The sequence below is a fragment of the Pleurodeles waltl genome, chromosome 8 (assembly GCF_031143425.1).
Source record: "Pleurodeles waltl isolate 20211129_DDA chromosome 8, aPleWal1.hap1.20221129, whole genome shotgun sequence".
Classification (NCBI taxonomy): Eukaryota; Metazoa; Chordata; class Amphibia; order Caudata; family Salamandridae; genus Pleurodeles; species Pleurodeles waltl.
Window position 1 is genome coordinate 759,750,531 of NC_090447.1, and position 24,587 is coordinate 759,775,117.

The 24,587-nt window shown below is 41.2% G+C and overlaps 1 protein-coding gene across 3 annotated transcripts in view; it reads right to left on the bottom strand.

Annotated features, from left to right (window-relative positions):
- The window catches only part of GLRA2 (glycine receptor alpha 2), an 852,631-nt gene that overhangs the window by 144,110 nt on the left and 683,934 nt on the right, over positions 1-24,587 (bottom strand). For all 3 annotated transcript variants that reach the window (XM_069205005.1, XM_069205004.1, XM_069205006.1), the window contains one exon: positions 3,574-3,723. In XM_069205005.1, the coding sequence (XP_069061106.1) occupies positions 3,574-3,723 (150 nt within the window). The remainder of the gene's footprint in view (positions 1-3,573; positions 3,724-24,587) is intronic.

Consider the following 24,587-nt stretch of genomic DNA (forward strand, 5'->3'; position numbering starts at 1 on the left):
ACTTTTTCTGCAGAAGTAATTAGGATACCAGCATGTGATTTCTGTTGGTAAATTTCTCTAATAGGGAGGATTTTATGAGAGGAAGCAAATGTAGAAACTTCATCTTTGCTTCATTTAAGTTCAACCAGATACATTCATCATTGACTTCTACGAATATGAAGTACATCGGTTTGTAGCAAGAGTGACAGAAATGCAGCGTTAATGCATAGTAAGTACATTTTCCTAAGGCTCTTCGTGCTGATGAAAGGCATGAGGGGTGTGAGTTAGAAGCAAATGTAGTGTCAAATTGTGCATTTTCCAGAACACAAGCACGTTAGGGTGCTAACATTGGTCAAGACTTTGTTTAATGTACCAGGAGGACAAAATAAAACAACTGCTTGCTTGCTATTGCATCTGATGTGGGCTCAGAAAGGCCATAGCAGATGTGACCGTGTGTGGGTGTGTGTGGGCAGTGTGTCTGGTGTGTGTTTGTATGCACACCTGTGAATGGATGTATGCCTGTGTGTTTGTTGCATTTTTCTGACAATTTCTAAGTCCTATGATGGTGCGGACCAGGGTGCTTTCTCGGCCTACCTCTAGATACACTGCTGCAGTGAATGTGCTTTAAATCTTCTTTAGTTAATTTTGAGAGTTGGATGTTTACTTAGTTTTTATGAAATGCAATGGAAGGTGATGGCTATGAACTTAATATAAAGAATAAATATGAGTAATGAAAAGCAAAACTGAGGAGTACAACTAGTAATAAATCACCACAATTTACCACACTCTGATCCAAAGTATAGTCCATACAAACTGTTACTCAGAAATGAACCAAAGTTGTTTTGGACCTTTCGGAGACTGCCAAAAGGTCCACAGTTCTGAAAAGCAAGAGTAAGTGGTTGAAGGTATTGAATGTAGTAGACAAGTTCAGAAGATCAATACCATGGTTGAGATCCCACCAATATCTTGGGTAGTGATCTGAACATCAAAACGTGCAGCTTCCCTTTTCATATTGGTCAAAAACCATAGATTCTACCCTCCCCAGCCTTTTCATTACATATGGAACATTAGAAATGGAAGGGGACCTAGTAGAGCAGGTTTTGTGCACCAGGTATTTTAACCCAATAGTAGAGAAATACTTAATGGCATTTAGTATAAGATACAAATGTTCCCTTGAACATTCCTAAATCAGACTAGAAGGGCATGGTTGTTCAATAAAATGTGTTAAATTCGTGGACTTGAGAACCGCACTGGTCTGTCTAAAAGTTACTTCCACAACCTAAAACAGACTGGGAATATCTGAGTCTCCAGTAAATATCACACCACTGATTTTCTGACTTGTTGTTGTGAGTCAATTTTAGAGATTCTCTCAATGGTGACTGGAGCACCTTACTAAATCCTGACCAAATCAGCAAGTCTCAACAAAATCCCCAGTTCTAAACAAAACTATTTTTACACTCTTGTAATAATTTCCTCTGTTTGAGCGACACAGCTCGGATTTCAGAGATTACTATGACCCTTTGCGAAATCCTAAATCATTTTTTAAAAGCTAGTTATACATTGATTGTCCTGATGAAGCGCAAGTACTTCTCGTGAAACAGGTTTTTCGCAAGGAAATAGTGACAAACTGGTACTTTAAAACTGCCACATTTAGAACAATCTGAACGGTGTTTTTGAAATTTTTGGCTTACTTGGAACTGAGGTAACAAGAAGTTCTTGTTCAGAATTATGGATCATGTTGCGCGTTACTGATTTCTTAAACTACCCTTTCGACCACTGAGAAAAATAGTTTTTTTGAGCAGTGTGAGACCAGGCAACTGACACAACCTTTTGTGACTGCAGCATAATGATTGAAATACACAGTTGTTTTAGGTGTTTGCAGTTTCCATTCCTTTCTAATGCTATTGACACATTTTCCTACACAAACAGTTTTGAAGTTAAATACCACATTGAAACACGTGGTTCAACTAGCAGCTTTGACCATTAAGATTTTAGCTTTCAGGGCCTACTATATGTCTTTCGAGGAACTGTCTCCAACAAATGTCTTTTTTTTGCTGTTTGAAAACGTTTTTTCTTTTGCCTTAGTTCTAAGTTGCTCACATCAGGTAGAGGGAGCTCTTTTTGTTAGGGGGTCCAACCCAAATTCTGATCAACAACCTACAAAAGAAAGGTAATCCACCACAAATTTCACAACTGGCTAAGAGTATGATGGCATGCCAAGAAGCAGTCATCCAAATACTGTTTTGCAGTCAACACTAATGCGAACTGCCCAGTCAGAAAGGAGTGTTATATGTCCTTTAAATGCAATTTTGTATGTGTGAGCCAGGGCCGGCTTTAGGGCGGTGAGAGCGGTGCAGCTGCACCGGATGCTGACCTGGATTGGGGGCGCTGATCTCAGGGGGTCGCTGTGTTAGCAATAACTTGTGAAACTTGTGATTTAAAAGCACCTGCTGAAAAGGTCCTTGTGCGTCCAGCCTTGAGCAAGCAATTAAAATGTCAAGATACCTCTTGTGATTAATGTTCCTGCTAGGGAGAAAGATGGGAGTTTTGTCTAGTGGCAGCTTTGACTCGCCATAAAGTAGCTTAGAGGGTTAAAATGCCTGCTACAAAGAACTGAACTATATTTTAAGTGGATAGCTGAGTTGATTCGTAAAGCCAGCCATTACAAGCGCCTTAAAATAAATGAAGGTAGTGAAAGGGGACCTATGAAGAGATGAGGGGCACATTTGAGGGGTGTTAGTGAGGGAATCCGAGGAGGTGGTCATGGGATGGGGGGGTGCCAAAAAAAACTGTTGTACAGGACACCACCAGTGCTAAAGCCAGCCCTGGTGTGAATTATTTATTTTACTGGGTTAAGAGTACAAAATCAAGAGCTATTGGGGTCTTGGAAAGAAGCATCACTAGATAAAGATAAAAAGATTCATAAAAACTGTTTAAGAGATATGGAAGAATGGGAATCACTACTAATTAAATTATATCAGAATGCAGTAAAAAAAAAATCTTGAATACCACTTTGAACAAATTGACTAACTAAATCACCGAATCTTGTTGCTGGGATTTTGCAGTATGGCATTCCGGCCAATGCATGGGTTCCTGTGCCATATTTTAGATATTGCATGACTAAAAACACTATATTTAAGTTTGGCACATTCCACTCTTTAGTTTATGCCGACCACCTGGAGTCATAACTCCTGAGGCATCGATGCAACATTTTAATCTTCCCATAGGATATGTTGATCTGAAGCATTGTATAGATCAGTGAGAAAATGTGCTATCACTTCATCTAATAATGATCATCTCAATATTACAAAGTCGTTAATATTAAAAAAATACACTACTTTTTCAAGTATATTTTCCTCAGTGTTTTAAGTTCAATGGACTAGTATAAATATTTTAATTTTAAATCAAAACTTCGTACATTGCTTACCTAACTTTAAAAGGTCCAGTGACATTATTACTGTGTATCATGTAGTGGTTAGTTATCTGTTTGTGGGGGCAAATGCTGGGAAAAACAATGTTAATGACAAATTCTTAACACACTTCAGCAGGTATAGATGACATTGGACTTATACCTCTATATACAAACCACCCTACCTTATTTTGCCGTTTTTGTCTTCTTCGCAGTCTCAGGAATTCTTTGTGTTGCCGGGAAACAAAGTTTACGGCGGCGTATTCCAGCAAGGCAGCAAACACAAACAGAAGGCACACTGCCATCCAGATGTCAATAGCTTTCACGTAGGATACCTGAAATGACAGCACAGTAACAGGTCCTGGTAAGTAGAGCCTCCTGACTGCTGTGCAGTGGCATGAACAGCACAGTTCATATGACAGCTATGGAGCACAGTTCCCCTCTAGACAGGTTCATTTCCTTGCTCTGTTTTTGCACTGCACATTACTGGACTGTCTTGTTGTCAATTTGTGTTTTTTATATTTGTGCCATTTTAAATAATATGCATTATAAATGAATAAATATAGATTACAACGTTCTGGAGAAAGAAATCAGTGGTAAGACGGAGCCATGTGGAATATGGAATCTCAACTGATGTCCCACGGGACAATGACAACTCAGAAAAATAGATTTATGACGAAAGCATTATTTTGTATTATTTCCATGTGTTACGGTATAACATGTTTTTTTTTGCTGTGTAAGCTCTCCTCAAACAAAACATGTTCTAAATCATTCCATATCTAATCAAACCAAAGAAATGTGTCAGATGGTAATAAATATACGCAGCCAAATTAGCATTATGAAAGTTCAGTGCCACTATTTCTAACCTACCCAACTCGTGACTTCATAATATGACCCACCCAGAAAGTGATGGCTGCTTATTAGCAGTCATAAAGGCACCACTCATCAACAACCAGCGGAGAATGAAGCCCCTACAGCAATGTGAAACCGAACAATCTCGCTTGCTCGCAATGTGAAAAGGCTGAGTTCTCCCTTCTGTCTCCGCTAATGTGGCTATCTGTTGTAAATGTATGAATGGCATTGCCCACAGAGATATCCACACAAGGGCACAATATATAGAAGACTTACTCCTCATGCCACGTGTAGTGTAGCATGCCAGTTACATTGAAGGCTGGTGAACTATGAAAGTACTGCGGTGTAAAATGCCTTCTCTGAATTAGCACAAGGGATAAACTATTTTAGCGATCAACATCCTCCTGTTTGATTTAAAACAGATCTAAAATATTTGGGCTAAATGGTGCATTTTACATCATAATGTCCACATAAATAGGGTAACTGCTCAAAGATTCGGAAGGGGCACTAATGCTTTCATTGAGTGGCTGTCACGCCTTACCCTTCAAAATTATGTTAGAGGTTCACCCTTAGCAAGAAAATTTAAATAATGGTGCAGTTTTATCATAAATTTCCCAAAAAACTGGCTTCACAGTAAAAGCCACTTACAGTTGGTGAAACAAATCCGGACATACAACCTCACGTTGCCTACTATAGTTTAAAATGCATATAACATCTTTCTTCACTTCATTATTAGAATGCCTTTCATGGTTCCACTTTCCCTATTTCAAGCAGTTTTCCTGTCATATGTTTTATGGTGAATCTCGAAGGAAGGATCAGAAAAATTTAACATTATGGAAATATCACAATCATCTCTTACAGTCTCATACAGCAGTGCTCCTGATACGTTTATCCATCCCTTACAGATCAGAAAGGTTACACTGATCTATTTTGGCAAAGGGATAATGAATTGGACACGGAAAAACACATTGCAGGGCAGTTTGGGTCCCATTGACAAAAGTTTTGCTGTGACATTCTCATAACTTACTCGCTTACTTCTGGAATAAGCCAGGAGTACTTTAAGAGTGAGTTACATTTACTCATACACCAATCTTTGTGAATCAGGCCCTGTCACATTTATGTTTTAATTTTCAAACCATTTTGCACATCTAATGTTTATTGTTACACAACATTATTTTACTTAAGCATCTACAAAGATAAAATCAGACTAAATAACTGGACCCTGCTCACCCAAAGACTGCAGTCCCAATACATCAACAGGCCATTAGACCACTAGAACAGTGTTGCATTGACCTTGGTTGCAGATTCTTATTGAAATGAATGTACTTGAGGCCTGTTATAGCATTTAGCCATATAATCATTCGTGTACCTAAAGAGAAGGTACCCAGAAAACAAAGGGAGGCAAATCACATACCGTGTGCAAGGAAAGTGCTGAGTTTACTCTCAACTTTCTCATCTTTATTGTAAAATCCATCAACAAGCTATGGCATAAACAATCACTAAAACCTATGTAAGCCCCTACAAATAGAGTTGATTAAAAAACAGTTGTTTTTAAAATTCTAAAATTACTTGATAAAAAGGATGCATTTAAAATAACAGATACTTGTTATACATTACAAGTAGTTGCCTTGCCCAGTGTTTTAGGCATTATTAGCTACGCTGAGTTCAGAAAATTTGAAACAGCAAACACAATGCATATTCTTGAATCAGTTTTGCATATTTTTTATGCATGTATCCGGTTCGAATTGCCCGTAGTCCAACATATTGGAACAACCTCTTTAGCTCTTTATAACTGGCATAGGCAATGCAGACAAACAGTAAATATTCCTAAGATTCCTCTGTCATACAAATATAGGGAACCTAGTTTGGACTTAGTGGCAGGTGTTGAGTGAGCAAGTGTAAACCTAGCTAAGGGTAATACACCGTATCAAAGTTCAAATACAAGGATTTTAAAAGTGGTAGATTAGTATGGTCCATTAATTCCTCCTCCATAATTACAGTTTTATGGTGCGAAAAAGCTTGTGCTAGAGTTCCTCGGACTATACAGCATTCCCTTTTCTCCATTGACGAATCCCAATAGCTGGCTTTCACTCTGATGACTATAGTTGGTCGAACAGTGGATGGATTGTACCAGTTGTCTCTCAGGCCAAGTGGTAACAAGGGCATTTTATTATAGATTAGACAGAGGATCTTCAAGGCTCATGGTGAGGTAATATCCTGACAAACATCCCTAAATGGTCTTAAGTCATCAACATACCTAATATGAAGCCATTATAGATTAGGCCTCAGTTTGGTGAGCTCTACTACGGGATTCAATGCAAGATCTAATCTCAAAGGTGATAGAGAAGCATTCTGACCAAGGTTTCTTAAGGACCTTATAATTTTGTTCTCTTCAATACCTCGGATTGTGACATCAAAGTATCTTTAAAGCTTTGTACCATAAAGAGCAGCATTAATTGCTTGGGCTTTATAAATTTCGATTGCAGAGGAGATTTGCTGCAAAGAAGGGTGCTTAGCAAGCACAAAGAATGGGTCAAGGGCCTGTGCTCAATGAATAGGAAGCACTTTGTAATTTGAGACACCCATGAATTGGAGTCATTTAGCCTGATCGCCAAATAACACATTTGTTGACTCTTTCAAGATGATTCTCACCCAATCTTATTTCCCCCCTAAAGTTTTCATCGATTCGAACTCACAAATTTGGTCTTTGGACATTAATTTCCACCCCATGCATGTCCCAAAAATAGAAAGCTTGTGACAAAGACTCTGCAGTCTTTTTGGGGATTTGGAAATGAGCATGATGTTATCAGCCAAAAGTAGCAGCGGAACCCTCTTCTTAACTAGAGTAGGCACATCATTTTCACAGTTGGTCAAAAAAGCTAATTCAGCCTATTAATAAAGATGAAGAATAAGGTAGAAGTCCGGGCACAGCCCTGGTGGATGCCTTTATTAACACTGAATATTTTACCTGTCAATTTGCACTTTGAACCTCACCTAACCTGAGCCAAATTCTCTGCGTGGAAGTGTATTTTAATTTTTAAAAGGTCATGTAGCACTCCCAAATTCAGCAAGAACTTCCCACAGACTGGTTGTAGGAACCAGGTCAAATGCGGCTCTGAGATCGGAGTCAAAATAACGGTTTCATGCTCCAATGTACACCTTCCTTTATTTGAATATCAGAAGTCTGAAGACCCGGTCGACAATTCCTGTTTTCTCCATGAAGTCTGCTTGGGAATATTTTAGAGTGCCATTTCCCCCGATCCAGTTGCTTAACTTATCAAGGATTTTTTTTGAAGAAGATGTTTTGGAAGTTATCCAGAGAGACTAATGGAGGATGATAATTTCTTGGCAAGCTTCTATAGCAGTTCTTAGAAATGGGTACAATCACCGAACCCTGCCATGTGGAAGGGATTGTTATGCCCATGGCTATGGCATTAGAGATAGGATTTATATAAGGAACAAGGCTGCATGGCCCCTACCCAAACCTGGGGCCTTTCCCTGTCTTTGGGAAGAAACTGGCTTCTCAGTATTTTGCAAGGAGAAGGTATGTCTAATACAACTTGCTCATGAAAAATTGTTCTCATCATGTAGGGAATCTGGAAAAGAAAATGGGGTTTCACTGGCATAAAGCTATTCAAAATCATTCTCCAAATCGAAGGGCTGGAAGTGGGTTTCTGGTCTCATGGCAATTCACAACCGCCATGGATCACTATACGCCAAAAATCCTTATATCATTAGTCTTAGCTGCTTCTAATAATTTTTTCAACCTTCCAAATTCTCAGACTATTTTTGCTGAGAGATGTGTAGCTTTGTAAATTGCTCTGACTTCTGAAAATGTGACGCTGTCTCCCAGTATAATAGTCACCAGCAGTGCAGTTTTGGTGGCTCTGCAAGTCGGTGCAAACCATTCTTGAAGTCTGGAACATCTAGTAACATGTTTGTATTCTTTTTCAAATAAATCTTTGTGTTCCTCAAAGAAGTTGCCATGAGTCTCTAGGACTAGATTTGGCTTGTGAACATTCTCTATCATTAGTCTTAGTGCAGTACTTACGGGCTCATAGATCTTTGTAACAACATCATTGGAATTGGAAATGGGATTCCATCTGATGGTCCTGCAAATGTTGCTAATTGTCAAGTCATTGCGTTACAGGCATTGCATGCTGTTCATCAAGCAGTAAAATCATGTGTTTTGAGCTATAATGGGTAATGGTTGCTCTCTTTTCTTTGTAGAGCTAAAATGTCGACCTGGGCAATCCTAGCACTTACAACCAAAAGAATATAGTCTATATTACTTACCTAAACCCCCCTTCAAAAGCTTAGAGAAGCATTTGTTTTGAATGGAGAACAACCATTAGATGAGTAAATCAAGAGTATGGATAGCCGATCTGCTCGGGTGCATCCAAGGTGGAACTGTTACATCTGCTATGCTCCACAAAGCATCCTCATCTTTAGTCAGATCAGGTGTTGGACCTGGCCCTTTTTGCAGTCATCCCCAAACCTTTTGCCTACCTCCTCCCCTTTTTGCTGGTCTTGGGATTCTGCGCACTTTCTCCCTGCTAACCAGTTCTAAAGTGCTTGTGCTCTCTGCTTAAAACATGGTGCCATTGGATTCTACTCAATTGGCATATTTAATGTACATGTAAGTCCCTAGTAAAGTGCACTGCTTGTGCCCAGGGCACGTAAATATAATGCTACTTTGGACATGCAACACTGATTGTGCCACCCACTTTAGCAACCTTTTTGTACATGTCTGAGGCCTGTCATTGCAGAGACTGTGTATGCAGCTTTAAAACTGCCATTTCAACCTGGCAAAGTTAACCTTTTGCCAGGCCCAAACCTTCCTTTTTAGTACATATAAGACATCCCTAAGGCATATACTGGGTAACCCAGAGGAAAGGGTGCCATGTTTTACAGGATAACATTGGTGTTGCCTAATTACATTTCATAAGTGTAATTTCCAAATGGGAAGAGATAACTCCTTCAAGTTTGGTGTCTCTGGAATCCTAATTTAAAATCTTAAAATCTTAAAATCTTAACTAACGATGAAGTCAGATTTTAAGTTACAGTTTTGAAAATGAAACCTTCATAAAGCTGGCATTTTCTTGCCCTAGCCATTCGGTGCCTGCAGTCTGTCTGGGTCACATGACTGGGTGTAGTTGGTGGTTGGGCTTTGTGTATTACTCCTAGACAGCCACACTCAATGAGTGATCAGGTGTGACTGAATGGGCCACCACTGGCAGGATGGGAAGAGAAATTGGGCAAAGCCTCTCTTACACCTGAATAGGTTGTGTCCTGCCTCCATACAAAGGACTGCATACCCCTTGTAGTTAGTCAGGAGCCAGTACAGGAAAGGCAAGGCATCTGTACACTTCAAAGACATGCCTCTAGAAGTGTCTCCCCACTTCAAAGGCACAAATGTTTATGAAAGAAGGACATCAGACCCTACCACTTCAGCACACGTCTGGACCTGTAAACACTCTGCCAGGAAAAAGGACGGATGTGCTGCTACTGGGGCTGCCACTCTGCTGGACTGCTGCCCCACAAGGAACTACTAACCTGCTGTGCTGACCTGCTGCCAGCTGCCCTCTTGCCTGGGGCAGAAGAACTGGACCTGCACTTCCATCTTTAACCCAGGACGCCAGAGTGACTCAAAGTGCTAGTCTGGTGGCCTCCTGATCTGAGCCTCAGGGACATTAAAGGCTCCCTACAGCTCCTGAACCCATCTTTAATGAGTTATTGATCCCAAAAAAGTGCCACTAAGGTCCTGGGCCCCTGGTGTGGCTCTCAAAATCTTAAAATCAAGCTTTGAGGCTCTTTGTGACTGTGATCAGGTCTGTTCGCACCTGGACCATGCCGGTCGCACAGAAAATCAGTGCAAGCCAGGCCAAGTCCATGTCTTCCCACAGCAAGCATCGATTGCCCGCATTGATCACCAACGTGAGGCCCAGCCCGCCCGTCCACAATGCTCCTTGTTTCATGTCAATCATCACCAGTGACGCTCTTCTTGCTCATAGCAGAAAACTTGAGAAGGTAAAACTTTAGCTGAACTAAGCTGGGACTGTATCCAACTCATTCTCCATCTCAGTTGGCTTGAACGTTTGATTTTGACCTGGTCCACGGTGACCAGATAGTCACTTTTGCCACTTTATGCTTTTACGGCCTATGTTGCAGTTTAGTCTTTAAAAATTCATAACTCTGGTTCTACTGATTGGATTTGTATAGTTGTGGTCTTGTTTTGTTCATTAAATTAAGCTCTAGTTTTTTAACCTGGCGTGGGATCTTTTGTGTGGTGTTTCACTGTATTACTGTTTGAAGTGTTGCACAACATTTTTACACATTGCCTTTAAGTTAAGCCTGACTGCTCTGTGCCAAGCTACCAGGGGATTGAGCACTGGTTAATTTGGAGTTTGTTTATGCCTTACCTGACTAGGATTGTGGTTGCTGCTTGACAAGGGCTCACACCCCATTCAACGAGTTATCCAGTTTCTGACATAAGCCGATAACAATGGTTTATATGTTAAAGATAATGGGTACTAATATAAGTAGTCAGCAGGGATATTGCTGAGTTTGAGGGTAACCGATTCAGTTTCTTGCATGTGTACCTCCATTATAAATGTTAATTATAAGAAGAACAAGCATCTCTTGGTCAGATTAAATCTTCATACTCTAAATATCTGGTTAGCCCTTGGATATCCCTATTACAGAGCACCGTAAAGAAACTTGTTTCCATACTACAAGGCCCCCAGGAGCTCTCTCAGGCCGTGAGGGAGCGGCAGGTATGCAAAAGTACCAACCCTATAAACAATATTTGTAACTCATGTCTCTTCGAACATGCATAGTTCATATCCATAAAATTCCCACAATTGTCATTCAGCTTTGATTTTAATCTGGCTATATGACAGCTGATGAGATATATATTATCCCTGGAAGATGGTTAGGTAATGGTAGAGCCCTGCCTATGTCTGTCCCTTGAGCCTGGTCAATACCAATGGTTTCATGGCTGTTGATGTTGGCACTCACTCCTCCCCTCCTAAGGTCCCTTCTACTACAATAGTTACATGATTGAACTATGGGTGCATAGTGCTGTAGGGCGTGAAGACAACAGATGAGAGTCAACTGTTTAGTAGTCACTGATAAGTGAATGCTTTTTTTATAATTATTGTGTTCAAAGATTCAAGAGCTGGAGCAGGCATTACATAACCTTTTTTAAAAGTCGAAAATAGATTTTTTTTTCTATTGGAATTTAATGGAACGGGCGGTTTTTCACTGGAAACATTGCGGTGTTTATTATAGCCATCAAAGGAACAGAATACAAACAGGATGCAGTAACAACAGAATAATACAAACCAACAACGCAACAACATAACACAGCACAACACAGTAGTACAACACAAAAACAACTCACCGGCGCACAAATAAACACACTCCATAACACATCAAAATGTAGCTCAAGAACAATGTTACAAAAAGTAACACAACCTGACAAAACATAACAGATAAACTATGCAGCACAGCACAACATAACAAGACCATTACAACAAAAGCACAATTGAACGGAATAGAACAAAATACAGCGAAACATCCTCTGTTGAACATATTGCAATATAAAAACTATATCAACAAATATATCACAAATCAAATAACAACATAAAAACATAACAAAAAATAATACACTGTAAAACAAAATGTAATGTTGATAGTGAAAAGTGCCCGGTATTTGCTGAAAATTATGACATTTGGTATAGAAAAAGGATTCATATAAGTAGTCTAAATTTTTAGTGAGAAAACTTGTAACTTTCAGGAATCTCCACACTTCAAAATTATCATTGTGGTATCTGTAATTCTGGGTGCATGAAGTCTGGTGCCATTACTGGGCAACTGATAGTGAGGATCTACAGGCTGTTTGCCATTCGCAAACCCTCTTATTCAGTGCATGTTAGGGTCTGCAAATCCTAAAAAAAAATCTTATATGTACTAAATCCATTTAGCAATTTGGAAAAGGTCTTTCAAATTCCTAAATGGGTTTAGAAATGGTTTCAGAGTCACTACTTACAAGGGGCATGTTTTGAGCATTCCTTCTATAAAGTTATTCTGACCCTAGTGTATCAATGTTTTATGATGGTAACTAGTCTCAAATCATTGAAAAATGACATACTCCCAAGCTGGGATGGTACCTGATTTGCAAAGGAGAGGGGGACCAATATGGATCCCTTACCCTTTGCAAGCTTTGAAAAATAATTTATAGAGAGTCAGCAGTGTCCAAAGAATCACTTCAACTATTGGGGAAACCTTTTGAGACAATAAAGGTTTTTTGAAACACAATCCCATTTTTAAAAACTATCGGCTACATTATAAAAAATCTTTCTTTACACACAGTTAGAGACATGGTGGTCTGCTGACCATCACAGAGCACCACCCCTGTGATTGTGACCAATCACAGTGTCACAAACTGAGACCCATCTAAAAAATATGAATTAGGCAGTCCTTTTGTGGACCCCATTCAATTTGATACTTTGTTGTTGGACCTGGCCCTTGTTACAGGGTTATTTCTAACCTTTTTGCCTTCTTCCTCCTATTTTTTCTGACTTGGTTTGGTTGGCTGTGGGACTACTGACCAGTGCTAAAGTGCGTGTGCTCTCTGTCTAAACATATTAGTGATTTGCTTCTCCAATGACTGGCATATTTGATTTACGAGTAAGTCCTTAGTAAAGTGCACTATGTGTTCCCAGGGCCTGTAAATAAAATTCACTGATTGTGCCACCTACATGAGTAGCCCTGTACACATGCCTCAGACCTGCCACTACTGTGTCTGTGTGGGCAGTTTTAAACTGCCATTCCGACCTTCCAAGTGCACCCACTTGCCAGGCCCAAACCTTCCCTAAGGTAGGCCCAAGGCAGCCCCTGGGGCAGGGTGCAGTGTATTTAAAAGGTAGAACAGGTATTGCAGTGTTTTAAATGATAGTGAACTACTGCTCAATACGTTTTTCACTTTTGCAAGGACTAGCTCTCAAATAGAGTAACTTGGGATTTCGCCTTGAAATATCTTTTAATTGTAATTTCCCTTTGGGGGCAGATAGAGATGTGGAGTTTGGGGTCTCTAAATGCACAATTTATAAATACATCTTTTGATGAAGTTGTTTTTTTAATTTTAAGTTTGAAAATGCCACATTTAGAAAGTGGGCATTTTCTTGCTTAACCATTCTTTGCCTCTGCCTGTCTGGGGAATACACATCTGAGTCAGGATGACAGTTGGACTGTTTGTGAATTCACTCTAGACAGTCACACAAAGGGAGCTGGGGTGTGCCCTGCATGTCCTGATGGATCTTCCTCAGCAAGAATGATGGGTTTAGCTGGCACTTGCACCAGAATAGGACTGTGGCTGTCCTTAGACAAAGCAATCTCTAACCCCGTTGGGTGTGTCTGGGGCCAGGGCCGGAAAGGCAGGGTCTTGTGCACTACAAAGACTTCTCTTTGAAGTCTGCCTACTTCAAAGACAGAAATGGATATAAGTAGTGGACCTCTGACCCCACAAAGTTAGAACACTTTTTGACGGTGGACATTCTGTGAGGCAGAAGAGCTGGATGCTGTAGGAGGGACTGCCACTCTGCCTGATGCTTTTTTATGCTGTCCTGGGAGTGAAGGGATTGGACTTTGCTTCCTACAATCTGATTTCCAAGGTCCTCCAAGGGCTTAAACTGAGCTTGTCTCCTGTTAGGAAGTCTCAGGGCCATTAAAGACTTCAAATGTCAGCACCTGGGCTCTCTTGCTGAGAGTCCCGACTTGCCGAGTGGTGCAGAATCCAGTTCCTGGGCCCCTTGGAAGTAAGTTCTGGTGCACCAAGACAAAACTAAGCACATCGACTCTAGAGCAACTTTGGAACCGGCACCGCTGTCTGACTCCGTGCCGCTGCCTGCACCAGAGCTGTGGTCCTTGCAGAGTGCAATGACGCAACCTGCAACAGAGGCCCGATGTGGCCTAGTACTTCTGAAGTCCCGCCACAGCGTGAATCCTGAATGCCGTATCACCAACATCCGTGACACCCGACTCCACCGCATCACATGTGGCCCTGTGGGGTTATCACTGCACTGCAATGTCTACGTCTCGCATCTTGACCTGCTGGATTCATCGACCCGGATGGGTCGTAAGGAGCTGACGTCTCGCAACCGACACCGCATCAACTTCCCTGCAACCATAAGCAACTGCTGCCTCACTTTCAATGTCTAGCAGTAAGGAACTGATGCCTCACCTCCCCGATAGCAGTGAGGAACCGATGTCACACCAGCTCCAGCGACGACTCACCTCCCCGACTCCATGCAACATCTTTGTTTCCTCATTGTTTTCTAGGGTACTGTACCTGGGATCCGTGCCACTCTGTTACCAGCCTGCACTCCCTCGTGAGTGGCTTTGGACTGTTGGGAACAACTCCATCAAAATGCCGTGATAGCCCCAGTTGAAGCTATTGTGTTTCTATGAGCTATACAAAGATTTAGGCCCTCATAATGAACATGGCGGTGGCGGTAATTGCCGCCAACGGCATGTCAGTCCAGACTGCCATATTACGAACATGGCTGAACCACCACGGTTGAAACCCTGCCACCGCCCGGCTCTAGCCACCAGGCAGCCTGGCGGTGGCGGCATTTCAGATCTAACAGGGCAGCACTGCAAGTAGCGCTGCTCTCCAGATAATGAGTCAAATTCCACCCACCTTTCCCTGGCGGTTTACACCGCCAGAGAAAGGCTGGTGGAATGAGTGACTCGGCCCCCCCCGTGGGCCCCTGCACTGCCCATGCACTTGGCATGGGCAGTGCAGGGGCCAACATGCATAGCCCTGTCGCGCATTTCACTGCCTGAATTACAGGCAGTGAAATACTTGACGGGTGCTGCTGCACCCACCGCACTGCCACATTGCTGCCGGCTCCATTTGGAGCCGGCGTCAATGTTCAGGCCCTGTTTCCAGCTGGGCCGGCGGCTGGAAACACTCTTTCCGCCCGCTGACCCAGCTGGATGTTCATTATCTGGCCAGCGGGGGTTCTTCATGCTGGCGGTCTTCTGTCAACCGTCAGTGCAGATCTCAGCGGGGAAACCTGCCAAGATCGCAATCACCAACTTAGTCTTTGAAAATTTTTATCTTTATTTGTGCATGTTGGATTTTTGTCATTTTGGTCTTGTTTTACTAAGATAAATATTGGCTATTTTTCTAAACTGATATGGAATACTTCTGTGGTTTTTCACCGTGTTCCTGTGTTTGTGTACAGATACTTTACATATTGCCTCTGAGATTAGCCTGACTGCTCATGCCAAGCTACCAAGGGGGTGAACAGGGGTTATCTTAGCTGTGTGACTCCCTTACCCTGACTAGAGTAAGGGTCCCTGGTAGGACAGTGTGCTAATCACTGCCGGCTAGAGACCCCATTTCTAACATTTGTGAACTGACCTATCTACATAAAGTAGGTTTGCAGAATCAGAACTGATCTGCAAAAAGTCAGTATGCAATTTGCAACCACTGTTTGCAAATTTGTTCTTACTACATGAGGCCCGATGTGTCCTAACTGAAGGTGCGTGAGAAAAATCTCAAAGTTGTGTAGGTGCAAAAAAGGAAGTTGCAACTACAATGCTTTGAAATACTAAACATGCAGTTGCGTTTCTTCTTGGTTAAAGGTCAAGTGGTTTCAATTCTTTGGTCAAATTAAATCTGATGCCACTTCCATTACATTGTGATTTTGTTAAGATGATATTACTGAATCAAGTGAAAACTTAAAGCTATGTGCTCACAGTAGTGCATGGACGAATTAGTTTGTTAATTTTAACAAGTCTTTACCTGGTCGATGTTGAAGGAAAACCACTACCACCAAGTCCCATGCGGCCACCTCTTCCACAATACTTTCTTCCATTGGCATTTTACGTTAATGTATCATGTGTATTTAATCTGAAAAGTGATATTGGCCATGTAACAGACTGCTTCCTGTTCAATAAAACTACCGACAGCAAAACCACATGTTCATTGTTATAGGTTGGTAAAGTTTTAATGATCGTTAGAAAGTCAGGCAAATTTGTGAACTTTTGCATTCCATGAAGAAGTATGAAGTTCCACAAATTTGCCAAAGGATGGCTCAGTCTAACTCCGACATCCTTGCAGCCAGAGTTCCCTCCCCGCATGGACAGCACCCATCAGGCAGAGGGATTTGTGTTTCACCTTGTCACATGAGTGTCAGCAGGTAACACAATGGCTTGGCGATGCGGTTTCTCTTTGCTACTTCTGGAAACCCCACCCATGTACTTTCATCAGAGAGGAAAGTAAAAGGAGTGTAGCAAACCTGAAATAGGGTAAAAAGGGGTCACTTTCATCTAAGCACGACTGTGAGAAGTGCTGCACCTCAGGGCTCCTATCAACCACCAATTTATTTTCAAATCTATCACTTTTGCGTTTTGCAAAACAGAAACAGTTTGAAAAATTGTGAAGTTGTCTGATCACTGACTTTATGACTTCCTCCACTACAACTGATTACGGAAACATTTCCATTATGTGAAGGCTGTTCTCTTCTAAATACACTATGAAAATGACTAGCAAGATAGTTCCATACACTGGCAGGAAAAAGATACATTCCCTTATTAAACTATTACTGGTAAGGGAAGATACTAAAGATGCTCGATATATGTTTTCTGGAAGATTCTCTTTTCCAGTCATTTTTATACACTCTCTGATGGGAATTTTAGTTATTTATCCTTAAAAGAAAGATGAGACCACTTTTCTTTTAGAGTGTTGCTATGATGTTCAAAGTACTCATACTAAAATACATGTCATCGTTGTAAAACAATAGTCTATCTCACAAGGCAATAAGGGGGGCTAACTTTAAGAGAATGACATTTTATTCAAAATGGATGCTCTATTATACCCCTCCGCGAATTAAGGAAGCATTTCTGGAAACTTCAGGCCTCTGTCCGCGTTGTAGCAACAATCAGGGTGACTGGCTCCACCTATGTTTTACTTGTCCCAAGCTTGCAGGTTAGTAGGATAGAATATTCCAGTGGATTAGTCTGGAGGTTCGGGCTGTCCTTATCCCAGATTTTGTTGGTGCTTTGTTTGGCATCTCCAGTCACCCCGAGCTAACAATTCGGGCAAGGCAAATTGTATTTATAGCCTCGATGATTGCCAAATCATTCATTCTTCAGGCGTGAAACTTGCCTCTATTACCATCCTATGCGGCCTGGGAGGCGAAAATGACATTTGTAGCTTCAAGGAGCAACTTTATGCTCAATGTCTGGGTGCATTACGCAGGTTTAAGGGAATATAGGGGTCAAGCACTGATCCACCCACACAACAACATTATATTGCAAGATTTTATAAAACCTAATATGTTATTAATTTTTATTCTTTTTTATGTCTTTTCTGTTCATTACATCAGTAGCATGCTTGGCTGGCCGCACCTCCAAATTAATACTTAATATGCTCTCAGCCATTCTGAATCTGTGTTTCAGACCCACATAAAATGATGATGGTATATAGAATTAATATTTTTCTGAGCTGTATATCGCTGCATTCAGGGCTTGTATGTATTATATGCACTTTAATTCAACTTGCACGCTAGCATTGCAGCACTTTATTTACAGTGTAAAGAATACATTTTTTTTGCTGAGCTACATATTGTTGCATACAGCGCTTGTATGTATTATATGCACTTTAATTCGACTTGCACGTTAGCACTGTAGCGCTTCAAGTTTTTAATACGTATGCCAGGGCACAAAACTCGTTTTGATCACCATTGTTGCATTACGCATTTTAATCTATTTAATAGTGTTTAGGTGTTGCACAATGTATTGCTGTGATATATGGGGGTTAGGGCACTGTTAGTAGGTTTTCGAGAATCACATGATCCAGTTAAATGGCTCTTCAAGTTTATGAATGAGGAGATGGACACATTTAAGATTGCTGTCTTGTTAATGTACTTTAATTCGTTCAGCCCTTTCTTGTACTTAGGCTCTTTACTAACCTCTATTCTGCTATACCCCTATTCTATATGTGATATTGTATAGAACTGGTCTTTTGCATTGTATCACTCCCGCTATTTATTTCTCTTGGTTTGTTGATATACTTTTTGCATGCATGGAATGGCCCAAGAGGATAATTGATGTATGTATTTTTTTTCATGTACCCAACGTTGCTTCGCATTCCTTAATGTCTGCCTTGCTTAATTATTATGGTTGTATCTGCTCAATAAAAGTATATATAAAAAAAATGAAAACAACTACGTTCACAATGCGGTCATATTAAATTGTTGTTGTCATTCTCAAGATGAAGAGAAAATAATGTAATGTGGTTATATTGAAAAAATTTGAACTTTTGTTGCAGCAAACTGTCCTGTGGTTTCAGATATAAGGATATGAAAAATGGATGCCATGCAACTGGTGCAGGCCAAGGACTCTAAGGCTCACAAGTCGATGGCATAGCCAGAAGGGTCTGGAGGAGGAGACAAGCAGTCACTGTGCTTAAGTGTGTTGTTGCACCCCTTGGAGTGGGACACTGTACACCTGACAGGAGCCAAGGACTCTCAAGCCCACCATCCCGCAGCATAGCCGTGAGAGGTTGATAGAGGAGATAACAGTCCCTGCGCTTATACTGCTCTGTTGCACTCTGTGGTGTAGGTCACTGTACACTTGATGTGGGCCAAGGACTCAAAGGCTCACAAGCCAATGGCATAGCTGGACTAGAGGAAGAGACAAGCATAAGATAGGGGCTAAAAGAGGAAACAAGCAGTCGCTGTGCGTATAGGGTGTTTTTGCACCCCTGGGAGTGGGACGCTGTACTTTTGGTGAGGGCCAAAGACTCACAGGCTCACAAGCCAATGGCATAGCTGGAAGGGGCTGGAGGAGGAGACAACCAGTCACTGTGCTCATAGTGTGTTGTTGCATCCCTTAGAGTGGGATGGTGTACACCTGGCGAGGGCAAAGGACTCACAGACCCACCATCCCACAGCATAGCTGGGTGAGGTTGATAGAGGAGATAACAGTCCCTGTGCTTATGCTGCATTGTTGCAACCCATGACGTGGGACACTGTACACTTGAGGTGGGCCAAGAACCTAAAAGTCCACAAGCCTACACCATAGCCCGGGCCTGGTTGGAGGAGAAGACAAGTGTCCCTATGCTTATAGTGCAATGCTGCACCCAGTAACATAGGACGCCGTTCACCTAGTAGGGACAAAGACTCAAAGGCCCACGACATAGCTGGGAGGGGTTGGAGGAGGAGACCAGCGGTCCCTTGCTAATAGCGCCTTGTTGCATCCTTCGGTTCTTTTAATAAAAATATATGAATATGAAAAGAGGCATGCATACCATACACTCTCTGGTGTTATCTGAAATATTAGAGGCTGTTATTTTCATAGAATACAAATGGTGACAAACAAAAAGCATGCATTATGTTAGCTATAATGTGTCAATGTCCAATGGGGAATGTTAAAAAACAAATAACTGGACCACTTCCTTGTGGAAGCAAAAATTGAAAGGCACCGAAATTTGACGACAAGCTCCCTTCAAATTTCCGCTGCGTCTGACTCTGATGTTCAAGGGAGAACAGTAATGTTTAAGACTCAAATGTGATGTTATTCAAAAGTTTATAGTGCCGACATTTTCGAAGCAAAGAATAAGAGAGATTTGTTTTAATATTTTGTATTTTCTTTAATTTAAGAAATACCAAGTCTGATTCTCTGGATTTAAATACTTTTCAATATTAACCTCTATTAATCATACAGAACTGTGAAAATTTCAAGTTCATTTTTATTTTGAAGGAATAAATATTCTAATTCTAATCTACTTTTTTACTGCCCAATAGAAAAGATTAGCCATTTTCAGTTGCTATTAATTACTAGTGTTATCAATACCTAATTCAGAGTTATTCAGCTAATTGGCAGTGGAAGAATAAAAGTCTGATTTCTCTTTCTTTGTCTCTCGCTCTCTCTAAACACACACACACACACCCACACACACACACACACACACATAGACACACCAACACACATAGAAACACATAGAAAAAACAGTGAGGACGTACCATACTCTGTCAATCTAGAAATTGCAGTATTTGTGTTGTTTCACATTTTTCCAAGGATAGCACTGATGCTGTAATGTAACTATATCAATAACCTTTTTTTCTCCATTGAAGGGACTAACTAGCTCAACGCCTATACAGTATAGATGCTTATTAATTACTCTATTAGAAAACCCCACAAATGCTAATGTAAATACTATGTATAATTGGATTATTGGTGTAACATTGTCTTCGCAATATACAAGTGCACATTGGAAAGTGTAACAATTTTTTAAATTGTAACACAATAAAATTAGCAAATAATATTTACAAAGACAGGTAAAGTGTAAAGCCTGGCAGAGTATGAATTCATTCAGAAATAGAGTGAAAAGAGATTGTATTACCTTACAACATGGGTAGTAGAATTTGGTTCAAATAGTGAGGACATGGAATTTCGAAAGTGATCTGCCTTGCATTTTTCCTTATAAAATCCAACATCAAGATATATTTTCTATAGACAGCCCGAGGATCACCGTTTATTATCAACTCAGAGACAGGATACTGAGAGTGATTAGGGCGAAGACATTTTTGACCCATTCTTACTTAGGTAGCATGTATTTCTGTTACCTCATATTGTTGGATACTAGACAGATTTGTTGTATCTGGGGTTGCATATGTAACTATGGGAATAAAATCTTGAAGGTTGGGGGTGGAATGTTAGGATTGGATGTTGTGGCAGTTGCTATTCTGGTGGCTGCCTGCTGGATGTATGACCTGAACTTGGAATAACAAACTGCTAAGAAACTTACCAGAAGTAGAGTCTCTATTTATCAGGTGTCGACAAGCTTTGAACCACGTTGTTTCCAGCAGAGTAGTGGTTTGTTGGAAACCTTTGTTCATTATTCTCCAATTTCCAGTGTCCGGTTGTTCGGAGGCCTGTTTATTTTTTCTTCTGGTGGAAAGATTGAAGAACGGTGCTGTGAGGAGGCTGGTTGTGGCTGGAGCTGTTGGGAACCTCTGGGGAGGTGAGGAGAAGCTGTTTTGGGAGGAGCGTGAAGCGCGAGTGAGCAGCGGTCAGTGCGCACAGTGCGCGTGGTGTGCGCAGCATCACGCGCGCTGGATCAGCAGTGTGATGCTGCGTCCAACTTTGTTTCCAGGACAATGGGTCACGCGCAGCAGTCTATCAGCTGTTTGACGTGCCGTGCATCCAGCGTTGCTTCCTGCTCTACGTGCTATGTATCTACAGCAACAATAGGACCCGTGTATGCGACAATGGCAGTGTGACGCGTTTCCAGCGAGTCAAGAGACTTGTTTCCATGACTACGTTAGATGCTGTGTGTGCGGCAGCGGCGCTCTACGTTGTTTGATTATTGCTTATACGTCAATAATATTGCTTATACAACATAAATTTCTATATTTGCACACTTGGTTGCAGATTACAGTGATTTGCACACTTTTACGTTGTTCATTATTGCTTATACGGCAATAATATTGCTTATATGACATAAATTTCTACAGTGATTTGCACACTTGGGTGCAGATTACGGTGATTTGGTCACTTTCTGGATGCATCCAAGAATGGAAAGGATGAAGTAGTGGCGTTTGCTTCTCAACTGTTGAGGGGAGCTGAGGATACATATTCAGTCGTTGAGAGGGAAGCTTTGCCATGTTGGTGGGGAGTGAATTATTTCAGAAGGTATTTGTGGGGTACGGAATTCACCTTGAGGATAGATCATAAACCGTTGATTAACTTGTTTTTAACTAAGGGTGCTTTCAAAGCGACACATAGAATTGCTAAATGGCATTATAGATTGCAAGAGCTTCAATTTAGATTGGAGTATATTGCTGGTGTTAAAAATATGTTTTCAGATTATCTACTGTGTCTTCTGGTGGATGCAGAGGTAGAAAAGGATAACAGTGATGATTTTCATGTGGTTGCGTGCACCATGTTGGATGAGAAAGAACGCATTAGTGAAGAAGAATGGAAAGAAGCTGTGAATCAGGACAAAGTGTGGCAAGAATTGAGTGGGAGTCTAAGTAGAGGATGGCCCAAGAGTAAGGTGTCTGAAGAAATGAAGGTGTGTAAGGAGATATTCCAGGAATTAAGTTGGTCTGATGCCATTTTGAGGAGAGCAAATTTGTTGGTGGTGCCACAAGTTATGCGCAGCAAGGTGTTGAGTTTGGCACATGAGGGACATGTAGGGATAAGTGCAATGAAAAGAAGAATACTGGAAACATTTTGGTGGTCTGGCATAAATAGACAGGTTGAACATTGGGTAAGAGAATGCGTGTCATGTGCTTTAAGTGACAAGTCGCAAGTGACTGCACTTAGCCCAGAGAAGTGGGTAACGTTTCCAGAGAAACCCTGGCATAAGTTGAGAATGGATAAGTGGTCCCATTAATATGTTGGGTGATAATCACATACTTGGTATAGAGTTGATAGATTACCATTCAGTTTGGTCGGATGTGAAGTTAGTGAGGATGCCGAAAACTAAAGTAGTGACTAATGTTTTGCTGGAGTTGTTCATGAGGGAAGGTGTTCCATCTGAAATAGTGAGCAACAATGGATTTATATCTAATGAGTTTAAGTAGTTCATGAGAAACTGGGGTGCGTAGCATGTCACAACTTCTTTAAATCATCCTAGGAGTAATGGTTCAGTGGAAAGATGTAACCGAGTATTAAAGGACAATATAACATTTTCTGTGGTGAATGGTTTAGAATGGAAGAAAAAGTTGGATGAGTTAATATGAGCTTTATGAACAACGCCTAATGCCTTTATAGGGGTGTCACCGTTTGCTTTACTCAAGGGTAGAGAAGCAGCAAACAAGTTAGTTTGTCCATGGATGAATAATTTGGAGGCATTGGAAGAAAAAAAAATGAATGTAGTAAAGAGGCCTGAAAGTGCACAAAATAAATATGTGGATGTAAGGAAGAGGAAAGGAGGGGAAGTAAAGTAGGAGATTGGGTTTGAATCAAACTACCAGGCATAATTGTCAAAGGAAGTTCTACATTTTCTATTCCAAAAAGGATGGCATGTGTGGTCAAATTGGATGATGGCATTTGGTGGAATAAAGAGAGAGTGGCCATTCAAAAGAATGTGGGAATTAAATCAGAAGTAATTAATGGGGATAAAAGAAAGTGTAGGGAAGAAGTTGGTGGTCAACGTTTGGAATGCAGGAGGTCAGAAAGAGAGAAGAAGAAACCTATATGATTACATGAGTATATTGAGTCAATAAGGTACAAAGTACATGAGGTCTAGAATGGAATAGTGTGTGAAAAAAGATTGATTTCAATGGGCCTCTTAACACTACACTGGATTAGCATAATTTTTTAAATGCTAATCCAGTATAGCGTTACAATAGCATCAAAAAAATTATGCTCTTGACTCTAACATGCGCCATGGTGCGCCTTATTGTAAATACAGCGCTACCATGGTGGCTCGTCATTAGTGATGCGCCATTTTCTTGTAAATATGGCCCATAATGTACTAAATTTCCCAAAGACAATTAGAGCTTGGATTTACATTCTTCAGGAAACTGTTTTAATGCAGAGTTGATGAAAGAATTAGCAAATGAATAGGCGGGAATGCAACCCTATAATTATTATTATATATAATAGACATGCAGGAATTAAAAAGAAGCATAGGCAACAACAAATAGAAGTTGAAAAGTTGATGAGGGCAAATAGTTATTGCTATGTACCTAGATTAACAATGTGGAGGTAGTTATCTTAAATGTCTACTATAGACAATTAGTACAGGTGAGATATGGCACAAAGTAAGCAAAGTAGACAAAATCCACCTAAGAATATCATAATTGTAGGAGATTTCTACTTGGCTACAGACATAATGCTTGACAGGAATTCAAGACACAAAGTTTGTGTCAAGATGGATAAGACAGCCCATAATTAAATAATATTAAGAATTAATAACATGTAATATCAAGTGGCGGTCTCACCACAGTGTGATAGGCACACCTGTGGCAGAGATTATGGGGGTCATTCTGACCCTGGTGGCCGGTGACCGCCAGGGTCACCGACCACGGGAGCACCGCCAACAGGCTGGTGGTGCTCCCAAGGGCATTCTGACCGCGGCGGTTCAGCCGCGGCCAGAAAGGGTAAACCGGCGGTCTCCCGCCGGTTTACCACTGCCCTACAGAATCCTCCATGGCGGCGGAGCGCGCTCCGCCGCCATGGGGATTCTGACACCCCCTACCGCCATCCTGTTCCACAGGATGGCGGTAGGGGGTGCCGCGGGGCCCCTAGGGGCCCCTGCAGTGCCCATGCCAATGGCATGGGCACTGCAGGGGCCCCCGTAAGAGGGCCCCAC